The sequence below is a fragment of the Megalops cyprinoides genome, chromosome 7 (assembly GCF_013368585.1).
Source record: "Megalops cyprinoides isolate fMegCyp1 chromosome 7, fMegCyp1.pri, whole genome shotgun sequence".
Taxonomy (NCBI): Eukaryota; Metazoa; Chordata; class Actinopteri; order Elopiformes; family Megalopidae; genus Megalops; species Megalops cyprinoides.
In genome coordinates this window covers 9,935,379-9,956,806 of record NC_050589.1, presented here as the reverse complement: position 1 = coordinate 9,956,806, position 21,428 = coordinate 9,935,379, and the positions used below count along the sequence as shown (strand labels likewise).

Sequence of the window (21,428 nt, the reverse complement as noted above, 5' to 3'; positions counted from 1 at the left end):
TAATGGAACTTCAGTGCACTGCTCAAAATCTTGCTGATGAGAACACCAAGTACAACAAAAGCAGAAATTACCACTAGCAGCCACAGGTGGCTGCTGTTTAGCCAAGTTTAAAAAAATCACTGAAAATGAACACTGTCTTGCTCGTCTGCTTATATTATTAGTGACTTGAGTCACAATACTGAGAAAATTACTCAGTTACACAGATGGCAGAAGGTAGTACTTACGAGGATAAGGTGGTGTTTGGTAAGTGTTAAAAGGATCTCAATCCCCTGCCATTGTCATGCTGAGGACATAAATCCTTTTCATGAATCAGCATGGCCTCTGCTATAGTCTGATGACATACATTCACAGCACAAGCTGGCCCAAACACACGGGGTGGACTGTGAATGGACTGTTTGGAGATATGATGTGATTGCTTGTTACCAGGATTAAGACGTGTTAATCAGCGGGGAGCGAAACAATGGTGGTAGCACAAAGGCGACAGCAGGCATGATAAGCGGTCCTTGAGAATGTTTAAAAAAGGCTCCATTGTGACCTTTGACTCAGCCTCCAGCAGCTCCTCTCCTTTCCCTTGGCTTTGTGGACTCCTTATGTCTCAATCATATTTACAGGCTGGGTAATCTTTTGTACTTTTCGCCATATTATTCGTAGCCATCTCAGCCATCTTCTCACATGTTTTTACATATAATAGATTTTATAATAATTTTTCCAAGCATTATTTGATATGCGATCAATTCTACTTAGAGATAACATATCTAACAACATGAACGGTCACTGTCTGTTTGACAAAGTGCAGATAAATACTAAAGAGCTGGGAACCGAAAATAAGCTGCAGACATCAGGGCTGACCACGGAGGGAATAACCCTGGCTACAGCACAGAGGAGAACAGAGAGAGGCAGAGCAGGACTGTGTTTTGGAAAAGGGCACGTCTCCCCAGCTGAAGGCCCAGAGGTGCGTTACCTGGGAGCCCCGTGCGTCCGTGTGCGCGCGTGACGGAGATTACTGGTGGCAGGTACAGAGAGAGAGAGAGAGAGCCGGGCACCCGTGTAGAGCTCTTTGCTTCGGGGGCCCTCTCCACAATGGGCTACGGGAGCCTGCCTGGCTACTGCGAACCAGTGGAGCCATTTAAGGAAATAATAGGAAAAGGTTGACTGATCTTTCACAATTAACCACTGGCAGGTTCTTAGCTGAGCAACAGCAGCAACAACAGTGGCTGGTGCACTACATCTGCAGCCACTAACTGTACTACCTCCTCTCGACAAAGGAAAATAAGGGTAAATATAACTATTATTATTACTGGTACTTTGCATTTGTGATTGCAATCTAAGCATAGGGTTTTATTCTTGACAGTATAGCATCTGATCTAGGTTTAGCTATTTGCTGTTGATCTGTTGAGCATGCATACACGGTAAGCATGAGTTTACCGCATGTATGCATGTATGTAGCGATGAATATTTGCATGTACTGCGCTTGCATTTTAGAAGAAACAGTATCTCCTGGCTTGAAAAGTGTACACTGTGCGTGCGGAGTTTGAACTCTGTCCCGGTTCCTTCAGAAGCCAGCCGTCGGCCTGAATATGGTCCTCATTCCCTGAATGTGCAGCACTGTGCTCATGAACTCCGCTGGTGACTGGCAGAAGAGGCGGTCCATGCGTGGTTTTCCTGGTGCTGCTGTTAAAATCTGTATGTGCTCGTGTGTATGTGTCTGTGTGTGTGTGTGCGCGAAAATGGGAGGGCAAGGGGGAGGGGTAGGAAGCGGCAGAGAGAGAGGGAGAGAGAGAAAGAGGGATTATTGCACAATTGGCTAAAGAGGGATTACAAACACGGCCCAGTTGGCTGGAGCTCAAGTCAGGCTCCCCTTCTCTCTTCCTCCATGTAAGAGTGTGTGTGTGCGTGCGTGTGCACGCGCGCGCTTATGCGCCTGTGTGTCACCGTCAGAGCGCGTGTATATCTGAGCCTGGCTTTCCAGTTTGACCTACAGCCGCACATTCCTTTCAGTTCACATCAAAGCATAGAGAGAGAGAGAGAGACAGAGAGAGAGAGAGAGAGAGAGAGGCAGAGAGAGAGGGAGAGAGAGGGAGAGGGAGGAGAGAGGGGGAGTGAAAAAGAGAGAGAGAGGGGGAGACACAGTGAGAGAGAGACAGTGAGAGCAGCAATTGGTTTGAAAGTGTGTGCATGTGCTTGTGTGTGAAAAAGAGATCAGGAGAAAGAGAGAGAGAGAGAGAGACGGAAGAGAAGGAGGGAGGCAGAGCCTGCCTTCTAGTGTGAGGGGTGACGCTGAGAGAGAAAGGAGGCAGAGAGTAAGGAAGAGCAGGAAGAATACCACCACCGAGCCTGGAGACAGCTGCAGCAGAAAGTAAGACATATTTTGGGCAAATGCTCTAATACCCTATATTCCACACTTCCTGTCTCGCTTTTTGCCTGCTCAGTTTCATCAAATGTAGTTGTCACACAGCTTAGATTGTGTGTGAGTGTGTCTTTGTGTCTGTGTATATGCATGTGTGTCTTGGATTGTGCACACGTTTGCTTGGCTACAGATTTCAAAGTCCTGAGCAACAAAATTACGCAATGTTATAGGGTTTTTTTTTTTTTGCCTGCTCAGCCTATCTGTGTATAATCCAAATTTTGGGCAATAGCTGTCTTGTTCATTTTGCATTTACATTTAGATTTTTGTTATTTAGCAGTTTTGCATGTTATCTATTTATATGGATGGATATTTTACTGAGGCAATTCTGGGTAATGTATCTTGCCCAAGGGCACAACAGCAGTGCCCCAGCAGGGAATCGAACAGGCAACCTTTTGGTTACGAGCCCTGCTCCTTACTATGCCACATTGCTGCCCCAGATTATACACCTGTATCTGTGTATGATCCAAATTTTTTGGGCAACACCTATCTTGTTCATTTCATTAAGTCATTTGATACTAGACAGCAACCAATTGATAAGGCTTGACTGATGAGATCATTTAGAGCGCATCATATTTATTTTTGATTATGAACTATTTAGTACACAGCAGATCAAAATACAATAAAACATTTTCCCCTCATTAGTTCTTTGTTTAATCTGAAGTTGACAGATGTTAAAATATTTTATTGGTCATGTTCAGCACTAGTGAAAACTGAGACATACTAAAATGTCATGCTCATAAAGTCATCAGAATTCATTGACAGGTCTTTAATATCTCCCCTGTGGTTCAACGCATTCCCCTTGGCAGTCAGAGAAATCGATAACACTCCACTTCATGACTATAAGCAAAAAATCTGATATAAGTGGAGTGTTTGGGGCTCCTCAGCGTCTGTCAGAGACTCCTCTTATCCTCCCTCTGTTATTGGATTTTCACAGCACTCCTCAGAGTGATAGCATCTTTAATTAAACCCCGCCGCGGCGTTAGTGAGAAAACCGCTGCCGCCGCCACTCACGATAGGCCCGCTGCTTCATCACCTCCCCACACTGCTGAGAATTCTGGGAGCGCAGACAGCGGGCCTGGGGACACGGGCCCCGACGGGACTTTAAATAGGAGGTATGTGGGTGTGACCGGGCTATGTGGTGCACGGCGGACGTGCCAAGCAGCGGGCGGCCGAGGCAGCGTTGCCGTGGATGCGTAAACCGTGTCCTCTCCGCACGGGATGTTCTAATTTTGCAGCTGCATAGAAATGTGTTTGTGTGGTGAATGTTTAGCTCTGTAAGGGTTGCATAACCTGAGCAGGAACAGGGACCAGAGGTGTTCGATAGCTGCAGCTATTCAGTTGGGAAACAGGTGTGTGAGTGGAAAAGGACTCCACTGAATACGGATGCAGAGACTAAAAGGGTGACATCACCCCTTCTGAAATGATAAGGGCATTAATAGGAGGTAAATGGGGTCTGTTGGCGCAGTATGTTTAGAGGCCGCATTCCCACCCCTGTCAGGCAGCTACACGAGAACTCCCTGAGAGGGTGCTATGTGGCATTGATGTAAGAAATAGAAGCATTGGAAAATACTCAGAGTTCCCTGGGCCACTTCTCCGGGAAATACCTTGCTGAATTCATCTGGTTATCACCAAATTACTACAATATATAAGTAATTAAATAATGAATTGCACGTATGCCGCTCCTATCCTAAAGCACTTTTCCAGTCCAGGCCGGTTTGACTCACCTCACTATCTGCAATGTTTTTCTTGCACCTGAGTGACACCCAGCAGCCATTTTGTGCCAGAACGTTCCCCGCCCATCAGCTGGATCAGGTGGAGGTGGGGAGGGAGGGGGGTACATATTGTAAGTAAAATATACAAAAAATATATGATGTGTGTAGGAGAAAATTTGTCTCTTCCCCCCAGACTGAACACAACACTAAATAACAATAACAAAAATAGTAATGACAGAGACCAAAGACTTCTTTATCGCAGATCTGTAGGGGACAGTCTCATAGATGTACACTCAGCAGCATCACAGAGTATCTCAAAAAACATAAGGCACTAAGTAGTATTTTTCTATAGTGCTGAACAAACAAAGAGCCCCAAAGTTTGCAACCCCCTCCTCACAGAATCCAATTATTATTGAACTTACACTCAAGGTCCATCTTCTGGGCAGTGTCCGGGCAGTGTCTAACTGCCATTTTCCTCCCCAAAAACAGGCTTTACTTTGTAACTTACTGCACACATGAGGTATTGTTTTCCTCTCTACCCCCTCTCGATTCTACTTCCAGATGTCTCGCCACTACAAACCTTCCCGCAGTCTCCTACACACTTTTTTTAGTTTCTGCTCACATGTGTACAAAGTATAATATCATGTATATATATATGTATTGTTGTTTAAGGCTAACATATTGGATTGTCTGGTTCCCTTATACACTTCCAGACCTCCACATGCATAGAAGAGATGGAGTAGATGGCTGATATATCATTAACTTCAGTTAATATGTCAATAACTGTGGTTAATATAACAGTAATCACGAGTGATATGACAATGACAGTGATAAAAAGCATTAAAAGGGGCAAATTACCTCAACATGTGCTCCTGTAGAATATGGGCTGTGATAGAATACAAGTTGTTTTTACTGGTTTGGTAATCCAACAGTATTTTCAATAGATCTTGTTCCATTAGTAAAATAATCAAAAATAAATAAATAAACTTGAGCATAATTACTGTTGCTGTGCTTGGAATGTGTTCACAGATACCTGTCAGAAAAATTAAAAAGATTCAGACACCATGAAGTTGGATTCAAACACTGTGAGTTTTCTCCAGCAGTCGGGCGGTTAATGGCTAACAGCCTCTGTTTGAGAGGACCTGCTGTTCGTCACATGGCTCTTAACTCTGGGCCCGTGGCCATACTTCAAACTTTGTGTGAGATGGCAACATCCAGACCCGAGCAAAACGCTCATGCCCCCTTTTCCCCTGTCCATTTCTTTCTTTCCTTCACAAATAGGAAGCCAGAGTTGGCTGCACTCCCTGTTCAGAGATCAGGAGTTGCTTTACCCTCCTCTCTACAGCCCTCCTCTCCCTCTTTAGCTCCGTTTCACTGCCTTTCCAAGTTTTTTTCTTCTCCTTCTTCTGGCCTCTTACCCAGGGGTTGATTTGCTGTGTTGTGATACAAAAGTTGCCCTGTGTGTCACGGAAACCTTCTGGCTCGCCCAGCGAGAGGGGGTTTCGCAGGCTGGGGGGGGGGGGGGCAAGGAAAGGAGGGAGAGGGAGGCAGGGCTGAGAAATGGAGAGGGGATGTGAGGATGACAACCGAGAGAGGCTGTGAACGTGGCCTGCGGGCTGCGGCCGAGTGTTTCATTAGCTGGGTTTTAGATACGCATCTCATTAGTGCAAACACAAAAGATGAAACGGGAGGGTGAGTGGGGGAGCGGAGGGAGGCGGATGGCAGCCGTCCAGAGACCATGTTTTAATTATCACAAATAAGTGGCAGGATGTGCCATCAAATAGCAACGGGTGTCTGGTCCTTTCTAGCGTTAGCCGGTTGAGACAGCCTTCACAGGTGCTTTCACCTTTGAAAAAAGGACAGTTCCAAGCTGTTATAGGTACTGTAATAAGTTAGATATTAATTTGGTGCTGTGGCAAACTAACCTATGACATTGTTGTGTGGGTGGTAACCTAACCAGTCAGAGATTATAATTGTTGGTGCAAAGGTCAATCCTTTCGGCAAAATGACACTGGTTGCTTCTCTCTTTGACTAAATGTGTGCCGGCAACTAAAAATTATGAATCAAAAAGCTATTTTGGGACAAAACACAAGGAAAGAACAATAATGCAACAATAATTACAGTTCTAGTAATTGGTGCCCAAAATACATGAGAAATTTAAAGGAATTTATAGAAATTCAGAGGCAGTGGGTAGCACCTGAGAGCAGGCATGAGTTTTTATGAGCTCAGTAATTCTGTCAGCATTCCATCTGAATCTTGCTTTGCTGGTGGAGTTCCAGCACTCCGTTCTAACCCGTCTCCCTCTCTCTCAGCCAGCATGTGGGTGTACTTCCTGTCTGCGTGTGCCGCGGGTGTGGCCCTCCTGTATGCGCTGTGGTCCTGGCTGATACCCGCGGCCGTGCAGTACAACGCCTGGGGCGCACTCCTGTGGCATGATGTCATCGTGGAGCGGGCGCTCGACCTCCTGACCCGCTCTACGAGACCCAAGGTGACCTCTCTGCAGACACAAAAAAATTACCTTCTCTCTCTCCTTCCCTCTCTCTCCCTCTCTCTCCCTCTCTCTCTCTGTCTCTCTCACACACACACACTTTCCCTTTCCCTTACTCTCACAATCTGTCTGTGTCTTGCACACGCCCCTCCTCATTTCCGAGTTATGATTACATAACAGTTAAAAGCGCCACCCTGTACCAGCGTCCACCTTGAAATCTCTACTCTTCACCAGATGGGCTGGTTCAGTATGCGTTCACATCTCCTGTTTGTGCTAGTTTCGAGTATGGTGAGAATTAGGAAGGAACGCTTCTGCTTTGCGGTTCAGCTTTAACCGTGCATATTGGATTTAAAGGGTTACACAGCAGCTCTGCTAGAAAAATGCAAAAAAAAAAAAAATGCAAAAAACATGTCCTTACGATTGTGATCTGAACACTTGCTGAAGGACAATATTGTGCATTTAAATCAAAACGGACAGGCAGGAAATGGAGGGGGTGGGGGTGTGTAAGGAGAATGCATCCTTAGTGCAAGCTCAGGCAGAGAGCTTCTGCAGAGATGGATCAGGCAATTCAGAGCTTTATACATTGTGGACCTCAAGCTGCAGTGCTATCCTTTAGCACTACTCCAAAAGCTGCTTAGTGCTTTTCCTGTTGAACTACCACCGATGCACAGGTTTAATCATTTCTAAGATAGAAATGATAGCAGATATTCTGACAGTCTTTCCACATTTTCTAGGGAGTTGGTTAAATCCTGGATGGGCAAGATACAGCATGTCTGACATTTAAATTAGTCATTCAAAGTTAATCATAAAGAGAATCAAAGGAATCCATGCATTTTTACTTCCCATTTTTCTGTGGTGTTATACTAGTCTACTTATTAAAAGCAGAATCACAACATGATCTGACAGACGATTTGAGGATGGTTTCCTTTGCAGATGACATTTGATGGGCTAGAAAACAGTATAAAATCAGCAACAGATGCAGTATGCTTGCAAGTCTTTATCAGCAATATGCCAGGTGTACTGCTCCCAGATAAATGTCAGACTCGCACAGAATAACATGAACTGCATTCACTTGCACACTAGATATTTGTGTCTGTATTTTCTACTGTTCATTCAAAGAAGTGAGGCTCAGATCTCAGTGAATGTTTTGATTATGTGTCAGCCGTTTTCAGTATTGTGTTATCTAATAGACATACACCGCATTTTCCTTGAGAAAACACACCAGTGGTGATTACTTGGTCAATAAACACATCACAAATTAGTTAACGTCCTGTAACATCAGTAGAAAAACAGCTACCGTCATCCACTATTCTTATTAGTGGGAATCAATACATTTTACATGCAAGAGAGGCACAACACATACCAGTTTCATTTTCCTATATCAGCATATTAAACAGTTGCCAAGAACATGGGGCAGCAGTGTAGCATAGCGGTTAAGGAGCAGGACTCGTAACCGAAAGGTTGCCGGTTTGATCCCCGCTGGGACACTGCTGCTGTACCCTTGGGCAAGGTACTTAACCCACAATTGCCTCAGTAAATATCCAGCTGTATAAATGGATAACATTGTAAAGAACTGTAACCTATGTAAGTTGCTTTGGATAAAAAGCACCTGCTAAATGAATAAATGTAAATGTAAACATCTCATAGATACATAAATATGTTCTTTGAACATTGCAGCCTTAAAACTTAACAGATACAGTTAGCATGAATTTAAGAAAGAAGGTGATACTTGTCACAATATTTGCAAAACCTGCATGTTTTTTTTTGGTTGACAATTGGCCTTTCAAAACTTAAAATGCATACATCTTCCCATTGACACTGGTGAAGAATAGCCATAACTGCTCATTTAGCCCCTGAGGTTGCAAGGTTTTTATGTAAAAGATCTACCGACTTCCATACTGAAGAGGTGACTGCTGCGTGTTAATCCTTGCTCCACCCCCCCCATGTGGAAACACAAATAAGTAACTGGTAGCATCATGGAAAAACAAACACAGGTAGGTGGCTTCAATCAGTTGCCTGGCAATAGATGATTTCCTGTGTCTTCTATGGATAGCATTCTTGTGCTTAATTATTCATTCTTACTTCTTTCATTTTAACTCTTCTAATGTAATGATAGGAAGAAGAATAGAGAGAAACACATTTAGACAAATTTACATCAAAGGGAGTACTCCTCAAATCCAGTGCTCAGATCACAGCATTGTGTAATTCTGAAGGTATAACTGAAACAGGAGAATTAAGTTTTGGTTGCCAAATCCAGAAAATATAAAAAGTGCCCCTGTCTGTGCTCATTAACAAAGTGTGAATGAGATGTAGTGAGACCTCACCTCCAAACATACCTCTCTTTCTCTTTGCGCTCTCTCTAGCGCCTCCTGCGGGCCGTGCAGAAGAACGCCACGCGGGGAGACCCCCTGAGCGTGATCTCTGCCATCGATCACTTCTGCCGACACAGCGAGTGGGCCATGAACGTGGGCGATGAGAAAGGTATCCTGGTCTTTTTTTCTCACGTGTCCTCCAGACAAAGACAAAGACAAAGGCCTTATATTAATAGCACCTCTAATAAATGGTTGTTTCCAGAACGTTCCCCTCCTTTTGTGCTGACATTCACCTGTAGAATACGCCCCCCCCCCCCCCCCCCCATAGATTTTTTCAGAAATCGCCTACTACGACTGTGGTTCTGATTCTTTTGCTGTTAAATGGCCTTGGGTCTTATCACACTGCTCTCTGCAGAATGAGAAGTGAAGGAATCCCCATGTCTGCTAGGTCAATGAGACCTCTGCATGAATGCACAGACAAAGAGAGAGACAGACTGATGTACTGTGCTGACACACACACACACACACACACACACACACACACATTTTCTTGCATATTTATGTACTAGAGTACATCTTAGCATGATAATGCAAAGGCACTCTGATATCGTTCAGACACACAAAGGCATGGTATATGACATTATCATTTAGCAGATGCTTTTATCCAGAGTGACTCATATAAGTTACAATTATACAATACAATTTTACAGTACTGATACAAAGCGTTCGGTATTGACTGACCTGCCCTGACTGACAGTATTGCAGTTGAGTTTCTGACTGTTGCATAAGGACTACATCACCTCATTATTCAGAGTGGTGGCTGAGAATGGGGAAGAGATCAGGTTTCAACCTGTTGAATTCAATTCAATTCAATTCATTTTTATTTGTATAGCGCTTTTTACAACACAAGTTGTCACAAAGCAGCTTTACATTGTTCCCAGGCCTGAGACCCCCTGAGAGCAAGCCTAAGGCAACAGTGGCAAGGAAAAACTCCCTATCAGGAAGAAACCTTGAGCAGAACCGGGCTCAGAGGGGGGGCCCATCTGCTTCTGGCAGGCACTGGGCAGATAGAGTTAAATACAAGTTATACAAAGTACTTTAAGACATTTACGATTGATAGACAATAGTAGTTAACAGCAGAGTGATTATAAGAATGTCTCCTAGGATGTCAAGGCAGGCAAAAACCAAGAGAGACACAAAATGCCAAAGGGCACAAAGATGCCCCCCGCAGAGGACTGACTACCTAATCTCAGTGTGGCTCAGTGTCTGCATGGTTCACAGCCAAGCGCAGCATTACCAACCTGGCTGGATTACACCGCCAGTCGATCACAAGCTTTTGGAACAATTTAAGGCAACCACGAGTCACTGCACCACGCCAAGGCTGAGAAATCATCTCATCTCATTTTCACACTGCCAGCTCTGCTGTACCAGCCATTCCAGGCTGCAGCTACCCAAGCATCTTTGCAGGTTAACAGGTGGTTACCGATTAGCTGTTTTTGTGGTGCAGGCGTATCAGAAAAATATGCTAATATTTATGAACAACGGACCAATCCAGCAGCTCAGTGCTGGGATGATGAAGTCCCAGGATGTCACTCGCTGCCCTTCCTATGGGCTGTGAACACATGTCCTCATGGTGCGTGTGCTAGAGCAGCCTTCTTGGGAGATGACACATGAAATATTTCTGCCACAGATGCCCCGCTCGCCTAATATCAGCCCCACTCAACACTTACTGGAATTGGGAATTAGGAGCTGGACTGACAGCTCCTAATTCCCTGATTGTGACTATTCTGAATTTATTGCATATATTTTACATTTACATATATTCATTTGGCAGATGCTCTTATCCAGACCGTTTCACTGAAAGAACATTCATTGTATTAGGCATGTAGCTGAACAGATACTGAATCATGAGTGCCAGACTTAGTGCTAATCATTAGATAATAAATCTTTAGTGCTGTATTTGTACTAAAGCGCTACGGTGGGAAACGTTGCCACAATGACTGCTGTGATAACACACACCATGTAATAAAACTATTACCATTTTCAGCTGCAAAGCTTGTACTGCCACAAACTTGGACTACCACCAAGCTCAGACATAACTGACCATTGCCCAGATGGTGAGAGGCAGAGCACTGTCTACCTTTACAATTCTGTGATGGCATAAAGGACATTCATCTCCTGATAAGTGGGCCACATTGGCATAATTTATGTGTTTCCATTGATTTTCACCTAGCTTGACATTCAACAGGTTTTAACAGCTCGCTACTTATGCCCAGCTGCCTGTCTGGCTCATGTAACAGTTAAAGGTCACACCAGTGTCCCCAGTCAGTCACAAATGATTAATTCATCAATGGATGCAAAGATTTAACCAAAATCCAAAATCCACAATTTAGTGTCTTTGGTAACCAACATGTAGGAACAATGTAATGAGTTTCTTTTAATCAGTTAACTTCTAATCTTCATCTTTTCATTTTAATCAGTTTCTGTAATATTACATTCCTGATATTAACAAGTCTCTGCAAACACTGCTGTTTTTATGACATGCAACTGCATCGTGTCAAGCATATATCTGAGAAGGTTGGGCAATATACATTAGCATCGCATCATGAGACCGTACCATTGCATTTAGTAGTCCAATTATAGCTGAATAGTCTCTTAAGAGATCACAAGGGCAATCATTTCATTACCAGCTATTTGAGGATACATTATCCTGTGTGTGTATATGTGTGTACGTGTACATGTGTGTGTGTGTGTGTGTGTGTGTGTGTGTGTGTGTGTGTAACTATAAACAGGCTCCATCCTGGACTCTGTGGTGAGCGAGCTGAACCCCAACACCTCTCTGGAGCTCGGTACGTACTGTGGCTACTCCACCGTGCGCATTGCCCGCCTGCTGCCCCCCGGCGCCCGCCTGATCACGCTGGAGTTCAACCCCGACTACGCCGCCGTGGCCCGCCAGGTCATCAGCTGGGCAGGGGTCCAGGACAAGGTGAGGGGGCCAGGGGAGTACACAGAGAGAGAGAGAGAGAGAAGCGGGGTTCAATGAGAGGGTGGGGATTTAGGATCTGCCAGAGAGATACGACAGAAACGAGGGGTTGTTCACATACGACCCCCAATGAGAAAAAAGAAGCATTTAACAGCATTAGGACATTACTTGTGATACAGTGATGGGTGGAATAACATTAGAATATCATTTGTGATACAGTGGTTAAGTGTGATAAGATTACAACATTGTGATACAGTGGTAGAGTATCATAGCATGAAAATGTTAGCTGTGAAACAGGGGTACAGTGTGATTGAATTAGAACATCTCTTGTGATAAAGTAGTAGGGTGTGATGATGGTAGAAGATTACTTATAATACAATGGTAGAGTTCGAGAGCATTAGAGCATCTCTACAAGAGCAGAAGGAAGAGGGGAACATATGTGTTTGTCACCCCTGATACTCCCCCCCTCCCACCCCTGATGCTGCTGCCGATGGTCCAGGTTGAGCTGGTGGAGGGGCCTTCAGGAGACCTGATCCCCCAGATGAAGGAGCGCTTCGGGGTTGAAACTTTCGATTTTGTTTTCTTGGACCACTGGAAGGACCGCTACCTTCCTGACACCAACCTGCTTGAGGTCAGCTACCATACACTGCACCCAATCATGCTGTATGTACAGTCACAAGTTTTGCGTGCATGTATGTGTGTACGCATGTACGCATGCACGCATGCGCACGCACACACACAGACACACAAAAATACATGAAAGTCACTGGATACACACGAGAGATGCAACGTAGATGTTAGTATTTATCTTATATCTAGCTATACCATGTACATAATATGTCTGTCTGTCTGTCTCTCTGTCCATCCAGGAGTGTGGCTTGCTAAGAAAAGGCGCTGTGCTGCTGGCAGACAACGTCATCTGCCCTGGGACCCCCGAGTACCTGGCATACATCCGAAACAGCCCCCGCTACGAGAGCCGCTACTTCCAGTCCCACCTGGAGTACACCAAAGTGGAGGACGGGCTTGAGAAGTCCATCTTCCTGGGATAGGGACACACCAGCCAGACCTTGAGTTGATTCGTTTACAAAAAGTGGGAAGTCGGACTGCAATCTTTTCCACTTCAGGTTAAAGAGCATCACCAGCCACAGTGCTCTCGTACACAATATCTCAACAACGATAAAAGTGAAATAACAAAGATGAAAAGCCATCACTGCACACATCCCGAGAGTAATGGTCCGTTCATTTGCGCTTAGCAGTCCAGAATCAGCATCTGGTGTCAGCTAAGCAAGAAAACCTGAAATGGATCAAATTGTGCAATATGAGAATAGAAAACAACGGTTTATGTAAACTGGAAAGCTCGGGGGGGGGGGGGGGGGGGGGGCATTTTTGTATGAGATGCATAGTGAGTAAGTTACCTTCATGACTATCATCTATCAAATAACTTTTTATTGGATTTTACACACCATATGAACATGTTGAAAGAAATGATTAGCTGGATTGCTTAAATGAACTTTTTAAATTACATACTTCCCCTGAGAGGAAACACACAGAAAGGCATTTCCTACTATATGGTTTAGATTTCTGTGATTGTTTTTTTTGACATATTTGATGGACCAAATTTACAGTGCCAACTTAGAAAGTATTTAATTTCCAATCATGGTTGCTTTTTATAAAATGTGGACTTTAATAAAAGTTAAATAAAGTCCACAAAGATAGAAATGTAACAGTTTAGTAAAAAAATATATATATAATCATTTGGGATGTGATCTTTTAATCTTTTCAAACTTGTTCCATCTGCTTAAATCTGCTCCATTACAAAGAGAGGGGTATCACTCCAAACATGTAAAAACATTTGTAAATACACATTTTCAAGGCTTTAATGTGGAATGTTCACCTTCAGTACAGACACATTTTGTGAGCTGTAGACAGAGACAGTTCTTACCATGCTAGAAGTGACCTGTTTATCTTTTCAATATCTTCCTTCCTTTATTCCCTCAATATTGTTTTTTTTCTTCTTTCCTGCTGCTTGCCCAAAGTACCCCAAGCAATAAGGTAACTACTCTATCTGCGTCCAAACAGATAAGACCTGTAATTCTGTTTGTTTGCTGAAATGATCCCCAACATTATTAGTTCTTTCACAACACTTGTATAAAAGCCAGACCCAGGGGCCCTTTCCACTTAAACAAACAAAAAAAAACCTGCTGTTAAGTAATCACCACCAAACACCAGACATCTCAGTCTTAGCCATTTAGTGCCTGTCACTTAGAGGGTTCAGTACTGGGCAGTAAGGGTGGCTTTGATAAAGGCATGGTAATATACCTGTTTATTACACAAGATGACTAAAGAGTCTTTCAGCCACAGCAGTCTACAATAAAGAAATATTCATATACCACCTCTTTAAACAGGGGAGGTCCCATAGGAAAACCAGTCTTATGAATAGTTTATGAAACAAACTCGGGGCAAAAGCTTGGCCTTGAATAGGTTGTGTTAGCAACCACATAAACCTAAAAAAAGAGCTGAGCTGAGCTTCTTTTGGCAGGGAAATAAAATCTGCTCCTAGCAGCCAGTAGTTGTTCCAGCTCTCTCCCTGTCTCTCCTGTGTGTGAGCGGGGGACCACTGCCCAGCCTGTTCCACAGTTTCTGTCAGTCCTTGGCCGCTGCGCTGTTGAAGATCTTGGCCAGCAGGGAGACGTTGGACTGGGCCTTTTCCTGGATGACTCGGGCCTTGTCCTGCGCCTTCTTCAGGCTCTTCTTGGACATCTGCCTGCGCAGCCGGCTCTGCCGCATCTCGTCCTCGGTGCGGCGCTGCGTGAAGTCCCAGGTCTTCTCCTCCACCGCCTCGCCCTTCTTCTCCTTCTTCCTCCTCAGTTTCTCCAGGTTCTGGCTCTTCTCCACGTTGGCCAGGTAGAAGTTGGTCTCGCGCTTGGCCTGGGAGATCTCGGTCCTCAGCCGCTGCTGACGGACCGTCTGCTCGTAGGCCAGCCGCTCGCTCAGGTGACACCAATGGAACCTGTGCAGATACTGGCACGGCATGCGGGCAGAGTGAATAACAGCATTTACAGCCCCCCATCCACACACAGACAACCTACTCCTGCCACGGGAATGAATTCTGTACGTAAAATCACGGGGCTACTGACGTTTCAACTTTGATTTTCACTGCCCGATATCCAGTATCTGTTTCACTTGTAGCATTCACCCAGAAGACTACATTTACATCTATGTTCTTTAACCAAATTATGGTATACGGTCAGGTTAGGATAAAAGGTGTGTGAGGTAATGTGGGAAAACAGTCCCAAGTGACAGAGCTAGTTTTGCAAATGTCTATGGATATACGGAGTACATATAATTTGTGCATGTGAGTAATTTTCCATACCCGTATGCTTAAATGTTTTTGTTAAAGACAACATACAAACCATTCACAGTGCAACGATTGCAAAATGCTTAAATGACACCTTCTCATTAAGTACCATAACAACTGGCACAAAATTTGGAATGCCCGATGGTAGTACCAGCATTTTGTAAGTTCAGTGAAGAGAAAATACTGATGCTACCCACTGGTAAGTTCAACAAAAAGAAGTCTCTGTCTTGGGGAAAAAAAAAAAACATGGCTGCTGCAAGCCAACCGACTGACAGTATTTATGTACACCATATGAAAAATTCCTAACTGATAATCCTATCAGCATAAAGGTTGCTGCGCACACACTGAGCAACAAATACACAGATGTCTCCAAATTCATTGGCAAAACATAAAAACATGGCTTTCAACCAGTTGTGGGGATTTCTAAAAATCCCCTTCTTATGAGCTGGTAATAAGAATGGCCTAAATATGGCTTACACAAGCTCCTCAACACAAAAACTGAAATCGCAAAGGAACAAAACCTTGGCTTGGAATCATAGACTGTTCAACAAAAATGCCTGAATATTACCACAGACATATGGACATATTTAATAATAAACTCTCTGGCAGAGAAGCTCACAGAGCTGACAGATAATGCGATCTGAGAGCTGAAACTTGCTGCCAACTGCAACTACCATTCGGTGGACAAGAACATAATGGTACCAAAACTTCCATTTGAAAATCACTTTTAATCATACACTTGTAACGAAAATAGCAAAACACTCATTTTTTCCCCCCATTTCACGAGTGGTTTCAAAAATAGAGCTGACAATTACTACATGAACACTTTCCACCATTAACAGGATTAGTCTAAGCACATGCTACAGTGTCATGAGAGCGACACTAAATTTATCTGAAGGGACTTCAGTCAGTCTCTGTTTATATGCCCAACGAGGTAGTTAGGTGTAGCTTACGGGAGTGCACGCAATGCAGACAACACAGGAAAAAGACAGCAAAAGGAAGCTGTACCTTGATGGACCAGAGGTCGTCGTTGAAGCGGTTCCTCTTGCGGGCTCCCATGGGCGTGTTGTGCAGGCTGGCAGCCACCTTCTTGGCCACCCGTTTGTCTCTGAACTCCACCCAGCCTTCAGTGAAGCTGCGTGCCTTAACCCCAGCTTTCTTCTTCTTCCTCTTCACAGAGTGGTCTAACAGAGAGACACTGCGATTAACACCACTATTTTCATTCCTTTCTCTTTTAATGAAGAACCTGTTAATACTAGCTTCATATCATGCTTTTAGAGGCCTAACGAGAACCTTAGGCCTCAGGCCGTAGACCTTAGACCTCAGGCAGTCCATTCCGAACCACGAATATTCTTTTGGGGCTCCCGTATTTTGCTCTCACTTTTACTTCAAATTCTAAGCAAAAATTCTTAAATCATTCATATGTATAAATGTGCCAGCTGTCCTCCGTTAATGTCTGTAATGATGTAGCCTGGCCACAGCAGATCCTGCATCCCCTGGTGTAGAAAGTGTGTCACAGACGACAGCATGCATTCCGGAGAGCTAAAAGCAGTGTTGTGTTATTGAGCAATGAAGTTCACCATAAAGGGTTTTAAAAAGGGAGATGAACTTGGGGATATAGTTATTAGATAAAAATAGCTTTAAAAGGTTTACATGGAAGCATTTAGGCAACATGCCTCTATGTGACTTTTTGGTGTAACTGAAAATGATTTGATGTTTTCCTTCTGATTTAAGGAGGGTGTTCATCAATAATTATATTGATGTTTTGCTATATATCAGGTCTCTACGTCCATGATACCTGACCTCTAAAAAAGGGGCATCTATGTACATAATTTGTTGGGACACTGGAAAAAATAACATCTGCAACTTTCAATCTCAATTTGACATCTATACCTCAAACCCTACCTGGTATAGAGCCTAAACTTCACTCGAATGACTGTGGGAAGTTTGCTAACAATGTGAAGTGACTCTAAGTGCAAAGTGCACAAGCCATTAGCTGACTGGTTGATTGTGCTGAAATGACACGGCCATTTCAGGACTGAAACTGAGATGCTCCCGTTCTGGTTCTCTCCTCCCATGGAGCTGAACAGTCATGCTGTTTACAAGTGGCCGTAACCTTACCCTCAGGCTGCAAAAAGATCCTGCCGATCTCTCCATATGCACTCAACATGTTCCGCACGTGCTTGGGCCTTAGCCTGGGTGGGATATGACCCAAATACAGGATTCCTGGTGTGGTCTTTTTGGTCGTGGACTTCTGTTTCTCCTCATCGTTTCCTTGCATGGCATCATCTTCCTCCTCCTCCTCAACCACATCATCATCATCATCATCATCATCATCATCTTCATCATCATCATCAGGGCCCTCGGCCTCTCCATATCCATTAGTTTCTTCAGTCTTGTCCTCCTCCACTTCTCCGGTGCCCTCCATGCCCTCTCCCATTTCAGGCTCTTCCACCACCTTCTCCTCCTCGCCTGACATTCTATAGCAGCCAAAAACAGACCAGAGGGTGCGCATTCAGCGGGAGGGTAAGATATAGGTTACTCTAGGTCAGCGTTTCTCAAAACTCTCCTGGAGGACCACTTGTCCTGCATGTTTTAGATCTCTCCCTACTCCAACACAGCTGATTCAAATGATCAACTTGTTATGAACTTCTGAAGCCGCTTAATAACAAACTGATCATTTAAATCAGCTGTGTTGGAGCAGGGAGAGATCTAAAACATGCAGGACAAGGGGTCCTCCAGGAGAGGTTTGAGAAACACTGCTCTAGGTCAAAGTGAACCAAGATTCCTCGTATACGTTTTAAGATAGGGAACATACAATTATATTTGTCAGCGCATGACTTTATCCAGAGATACTTCCTAACACGTTACACTTCTTGCTTAACACACACTTTTATAAAGAGCGATTTACACGCGGTAGATACCATCCAGTAATATAGTTAGAAAACTATGCGATTTGGAGGCAAGTAACTTGCTTAGGGATAGGTATTCAACCGCAATAGTACCCCACCAGGGAATCGAAAAGGCAACATATGAATTAAAGGTCCTGCTCCCCCTACACCACTGTTGTCAATAGCTTTGACCTGTCAAATAACTTAACAACAGCAACTCTAACTAGCGAGGTAAAGCTAGGTTATTTCTGGAAGTAAACCAGCGAGATAGCAAGCTTGTAATAGCACCGAAGTTTTATCTAATCAGCTACATGCTCCTACAAGGAGACATTTAACACCTTTACAAAAATGAGCAAAACTCAAAACAAGTGACTACGCTATTAATAATTCTGTCGTAACTCGTAAACCATTTAGTTATGTTGCTAAGTTAACTAACTAGCTACTTCTAATTAATTGGATCTTTATGTTTCGAAACCGAGTCATTTTCTTGATAATATTTCCTAGTTGGCTAGCTGACTGACTACTGTAGTTTCTTACCGTAATACAGACGCTTCGTTCGGCACTATTGTTTATAAATTAATTGTATTTTAAATAACATTAAGACGTGTGGTTACGGCCAGGGCGCAGCCATATTTGCACAGAGATACACACGTGTGTAAACGCGTGTCCGACGCTGAAAATCTACGAACTAATCTACGCTAATTGCGTAAGAGGAAACGACGTAAAAACTGAGGTGCGCGCTATTCGGGAAACCGTGGCCATGCGAAACAATGTTCCGGTTTACAGTGGAGGGATAACTTGCGTTTGAGAACTATCTGCAAAAAAGTAATATAGCCCATATATGAAAAAATCATGTGGAGAGAAAAACTGATAAGCTATTTATGTGAATCTGTTATTAACGGATATTTAATAACGCTCAACTCTGTTTAATACTAAACCCTTTATGGGATTTTAAAATTTACAGTAAATGCGTTACTTTTGATTTTTTTTTTCCCGAGAAACATCTGCGCAGATAAATACCTGTAAAAATTCTATTGCTATTTTAGGTAATTTTTTACAATGATGACACAGTAAGTCCTAAATTTAGATTTTCTCATAATTTTGATTTAATATCCCATTATTATGACTTTCTAAATTTATTTCTATAAAGTATCTCATATATTGTCTTAATTGTTATGTGTATGTGTGTTGTGTGCATAGAATGGAAACATACCACTAACAGATGGACACCTAATAATAAGAAATAAAAGCATAATTGTTACTTGGTAACTTATAATTAAAAAATAAAAACTGATCATAAGAAGACATCTCATTGTTGATCATTCTTGTATTCATTTTCTTATGACCCAAATGGGTTTCTGTGCAAATCTGGATTAGTCTGAAAAGATTTTATTCAACAAGGAAAACACACCATAAGTATCCATACAGAAATGAGCACAGTTGCAGTTTCATGTTCAGAGAACCTGGAAACTGGTTATAATTCATGTCACTTAGCCGCAAGTGGTTTTTCAGAGCAAGAACATATGGTTCACATGCTGGAGTCAATGGGGATGAACTTCTAAACTGCAGCGTTTGTATTTCTGAAGATTTGCAGAGCAGCTGCTACAACTGAAATATACACTAATCATAGCCCTGACAGTACCCTCAGAAACTCATAAATGTGGTAGAAGCCACCAAACAGCTGGCATCATTGCAAAATCCTTGCATCTGCGTACACAGTCATTATTTATACCTGCTTAAAGGGGAAGCCTGGTCAAACATGAAAATGTGATGAATTATGATATGTACAGTATTCTGGAGAATTCCAAGCTTTATCCTTGATGTCTGAATGATCATGTAAAACCCCATTAATTAATTTTTTTCTATGATCTGTCTGATCCCTTCAGAAATAACTACATTGAAGATAGTAATGCTGAAGGGACTGTAAAATTGCTTGCTTCATCAGCAAAGATTTCAAAAGCCCTGAGTGTCTCCATTTTGGTTTTGGTGTCATTTTATGATTTCAGATGATCAGTTGTCCACAATGGGGATGAGCTACTTACATAAAATTGGAATGGATTATGAAAGCATAATAGAATTATGCATCATACTGTGCTTTTGCAGTCAGGTTTTTAAATGACACTCAAATTGCTGCACAATACAGACAGACAGATGCAACCTTTCTATTTATTTTATTTTATTTTATTCTATTGTTGTTGTGTTTGATTTGTGCACAGTGGACAGTGCTGCTGTGACACTCAAATTTCCCTCGGGATTAATTAAGTATTTCTTATCTTATCTTATCTTAAAACTCATTGGAGATTTAAAATGTTAAAAATGCAAAACAGTCAGGTTTTGAGACATGAAAGAAAATTACGTATAATTCAGAATTTTAACACTTCAGTGAGTGTTGTGAGTGGTATCAAAAATTGTCCTTAACTGGACCTGTCCCAGAGATCCCTTTGTGACCCCAGTCCAACCCCTATCCCTCATAGTGCAGTGTATTTCAGTGCCAAAACAGAGACCCTGGTGTTACTGTAACTTAATCTTAAGCTTAAGAAATCACACGTTCTTTATCTGCTCTGTTTCTCTGTAGAAGATCTCTGACTTAATGTTGACCCCTCTCCCTCCTCCCTGTGGTCAGATGCAAAATTCAGGTCTGTCTGTGACAAAAAAAATAATACAATAAGCTTGATATTTATTTTTTTGCAACAGTAAGACATTTTCAAACAAGTCCAAATGGATTTCAGATGGATTTCAGTGTATTTTGCACGAAACAGCCCAAACAGCATACCATTATTAAGTCCTTTTTAATTAAAGCAACCACCAAACAATTAACTCCATCAGCCTCCCTGCTATTCATAGAGTGGGTTACCTGAGCAACTGTCTTTGAAAAGGCCTTCTGTCCTTGCACAAGCACTGTCAGACATTTTGTTGGAAGTATTTGTTTGATTTTTAGTTCCCACAAAGCTGAAGATGGTTGAGAAGTGTGATACTGGTGGTAGTAGTGGTCGTACTAGATCCTCTGTGAGTTATTTTAGCAAGCTAATACAATATCAATTGGCTGAATGAAATAAATGCCTTTTAGCAAGTATGCAGGGTCCATTGGTGTCTTACGTTGTTCAGGTAAATTGCTGGAAAAATGTACACTGGTATTACCACCTCACAACACAAGGTGGTAGCATTACATTGAGACATAACTTCAAATCCTCCTCTTACTCTGTCCCATATCTTGCATGTTCATGAACACAGGTGTGAAATCCTTGTAATTGTGCAGAATTTGGCCAGTAAAACAACA

The 21,428-nt window shown here is 42.9% G+C and overlaps 2 protein-coding genes across 3 annotated transcripts; one reads left to right on the top strand and one right to left on the bottom strand.

The window, feature by feature from the left end:
• Positions 1-2,183: 2,183 nt before the first annotated feature.
• On the top strand, positions 2,184-13,267 carry comta (catechol-O-methyltransferase a). Of its 2 annotated transcripts, none has more exons than XM_036533141.1 (6): positions 2,184-2,356; positions 6,436-6,607; positions 8,971-9,088; positions 11,712-11,905; positions 12,402-12,533; positions 12,772-13,267. In XM_036533141.1, the coding sequence occupies exons 2-6, from the start codon at positions 6,437-6,439 to the stop codon at positions 12,949-12,951; spliced, it is 795 nt and encodes a 264-aa protein (XP_036389034.1). In that variant the 5' UTR covers positions 2,184-2,356; position 6,436; the 3' UTR covers positions 12,952-13,267. The 2 variants fall into 2 exon arrangements, with proteins under 2 accessions (XP_036389034.1, XP_036389033.1); XM_036533140.1 differs by having other exon boundaries at positions 6,432-6,607.
• Positions 13,268-13,665: 398 nt separating this feature from the next.
• abt1 (activator of basal transcription 1) lies at positions 13,666-18,811 on the bottom strand. Its single transcript, XM_036533139.1, has 4 exons — positions 18,689-18,811; positions 17,382-17,740; positions 16,269-16,444; positions 13,666-14,923 (listed from the first exon to the last, which is right to left on the bottom strand). The coding sequence occupies exons 2-4, from the start codon at positions 17,737-17,739 to the stop codon at positions 14,546-14,548; spliced, it is 912 nt and encodes a 303-aa protein (XP_036389032.1). The 5' UTR covers position 17,740; positions 18,689-18,811; the 3' UTR covers positions 13,666-14,545.
• Positions 18,812-21,428: the final 2,617 nt, after the last annotated feature.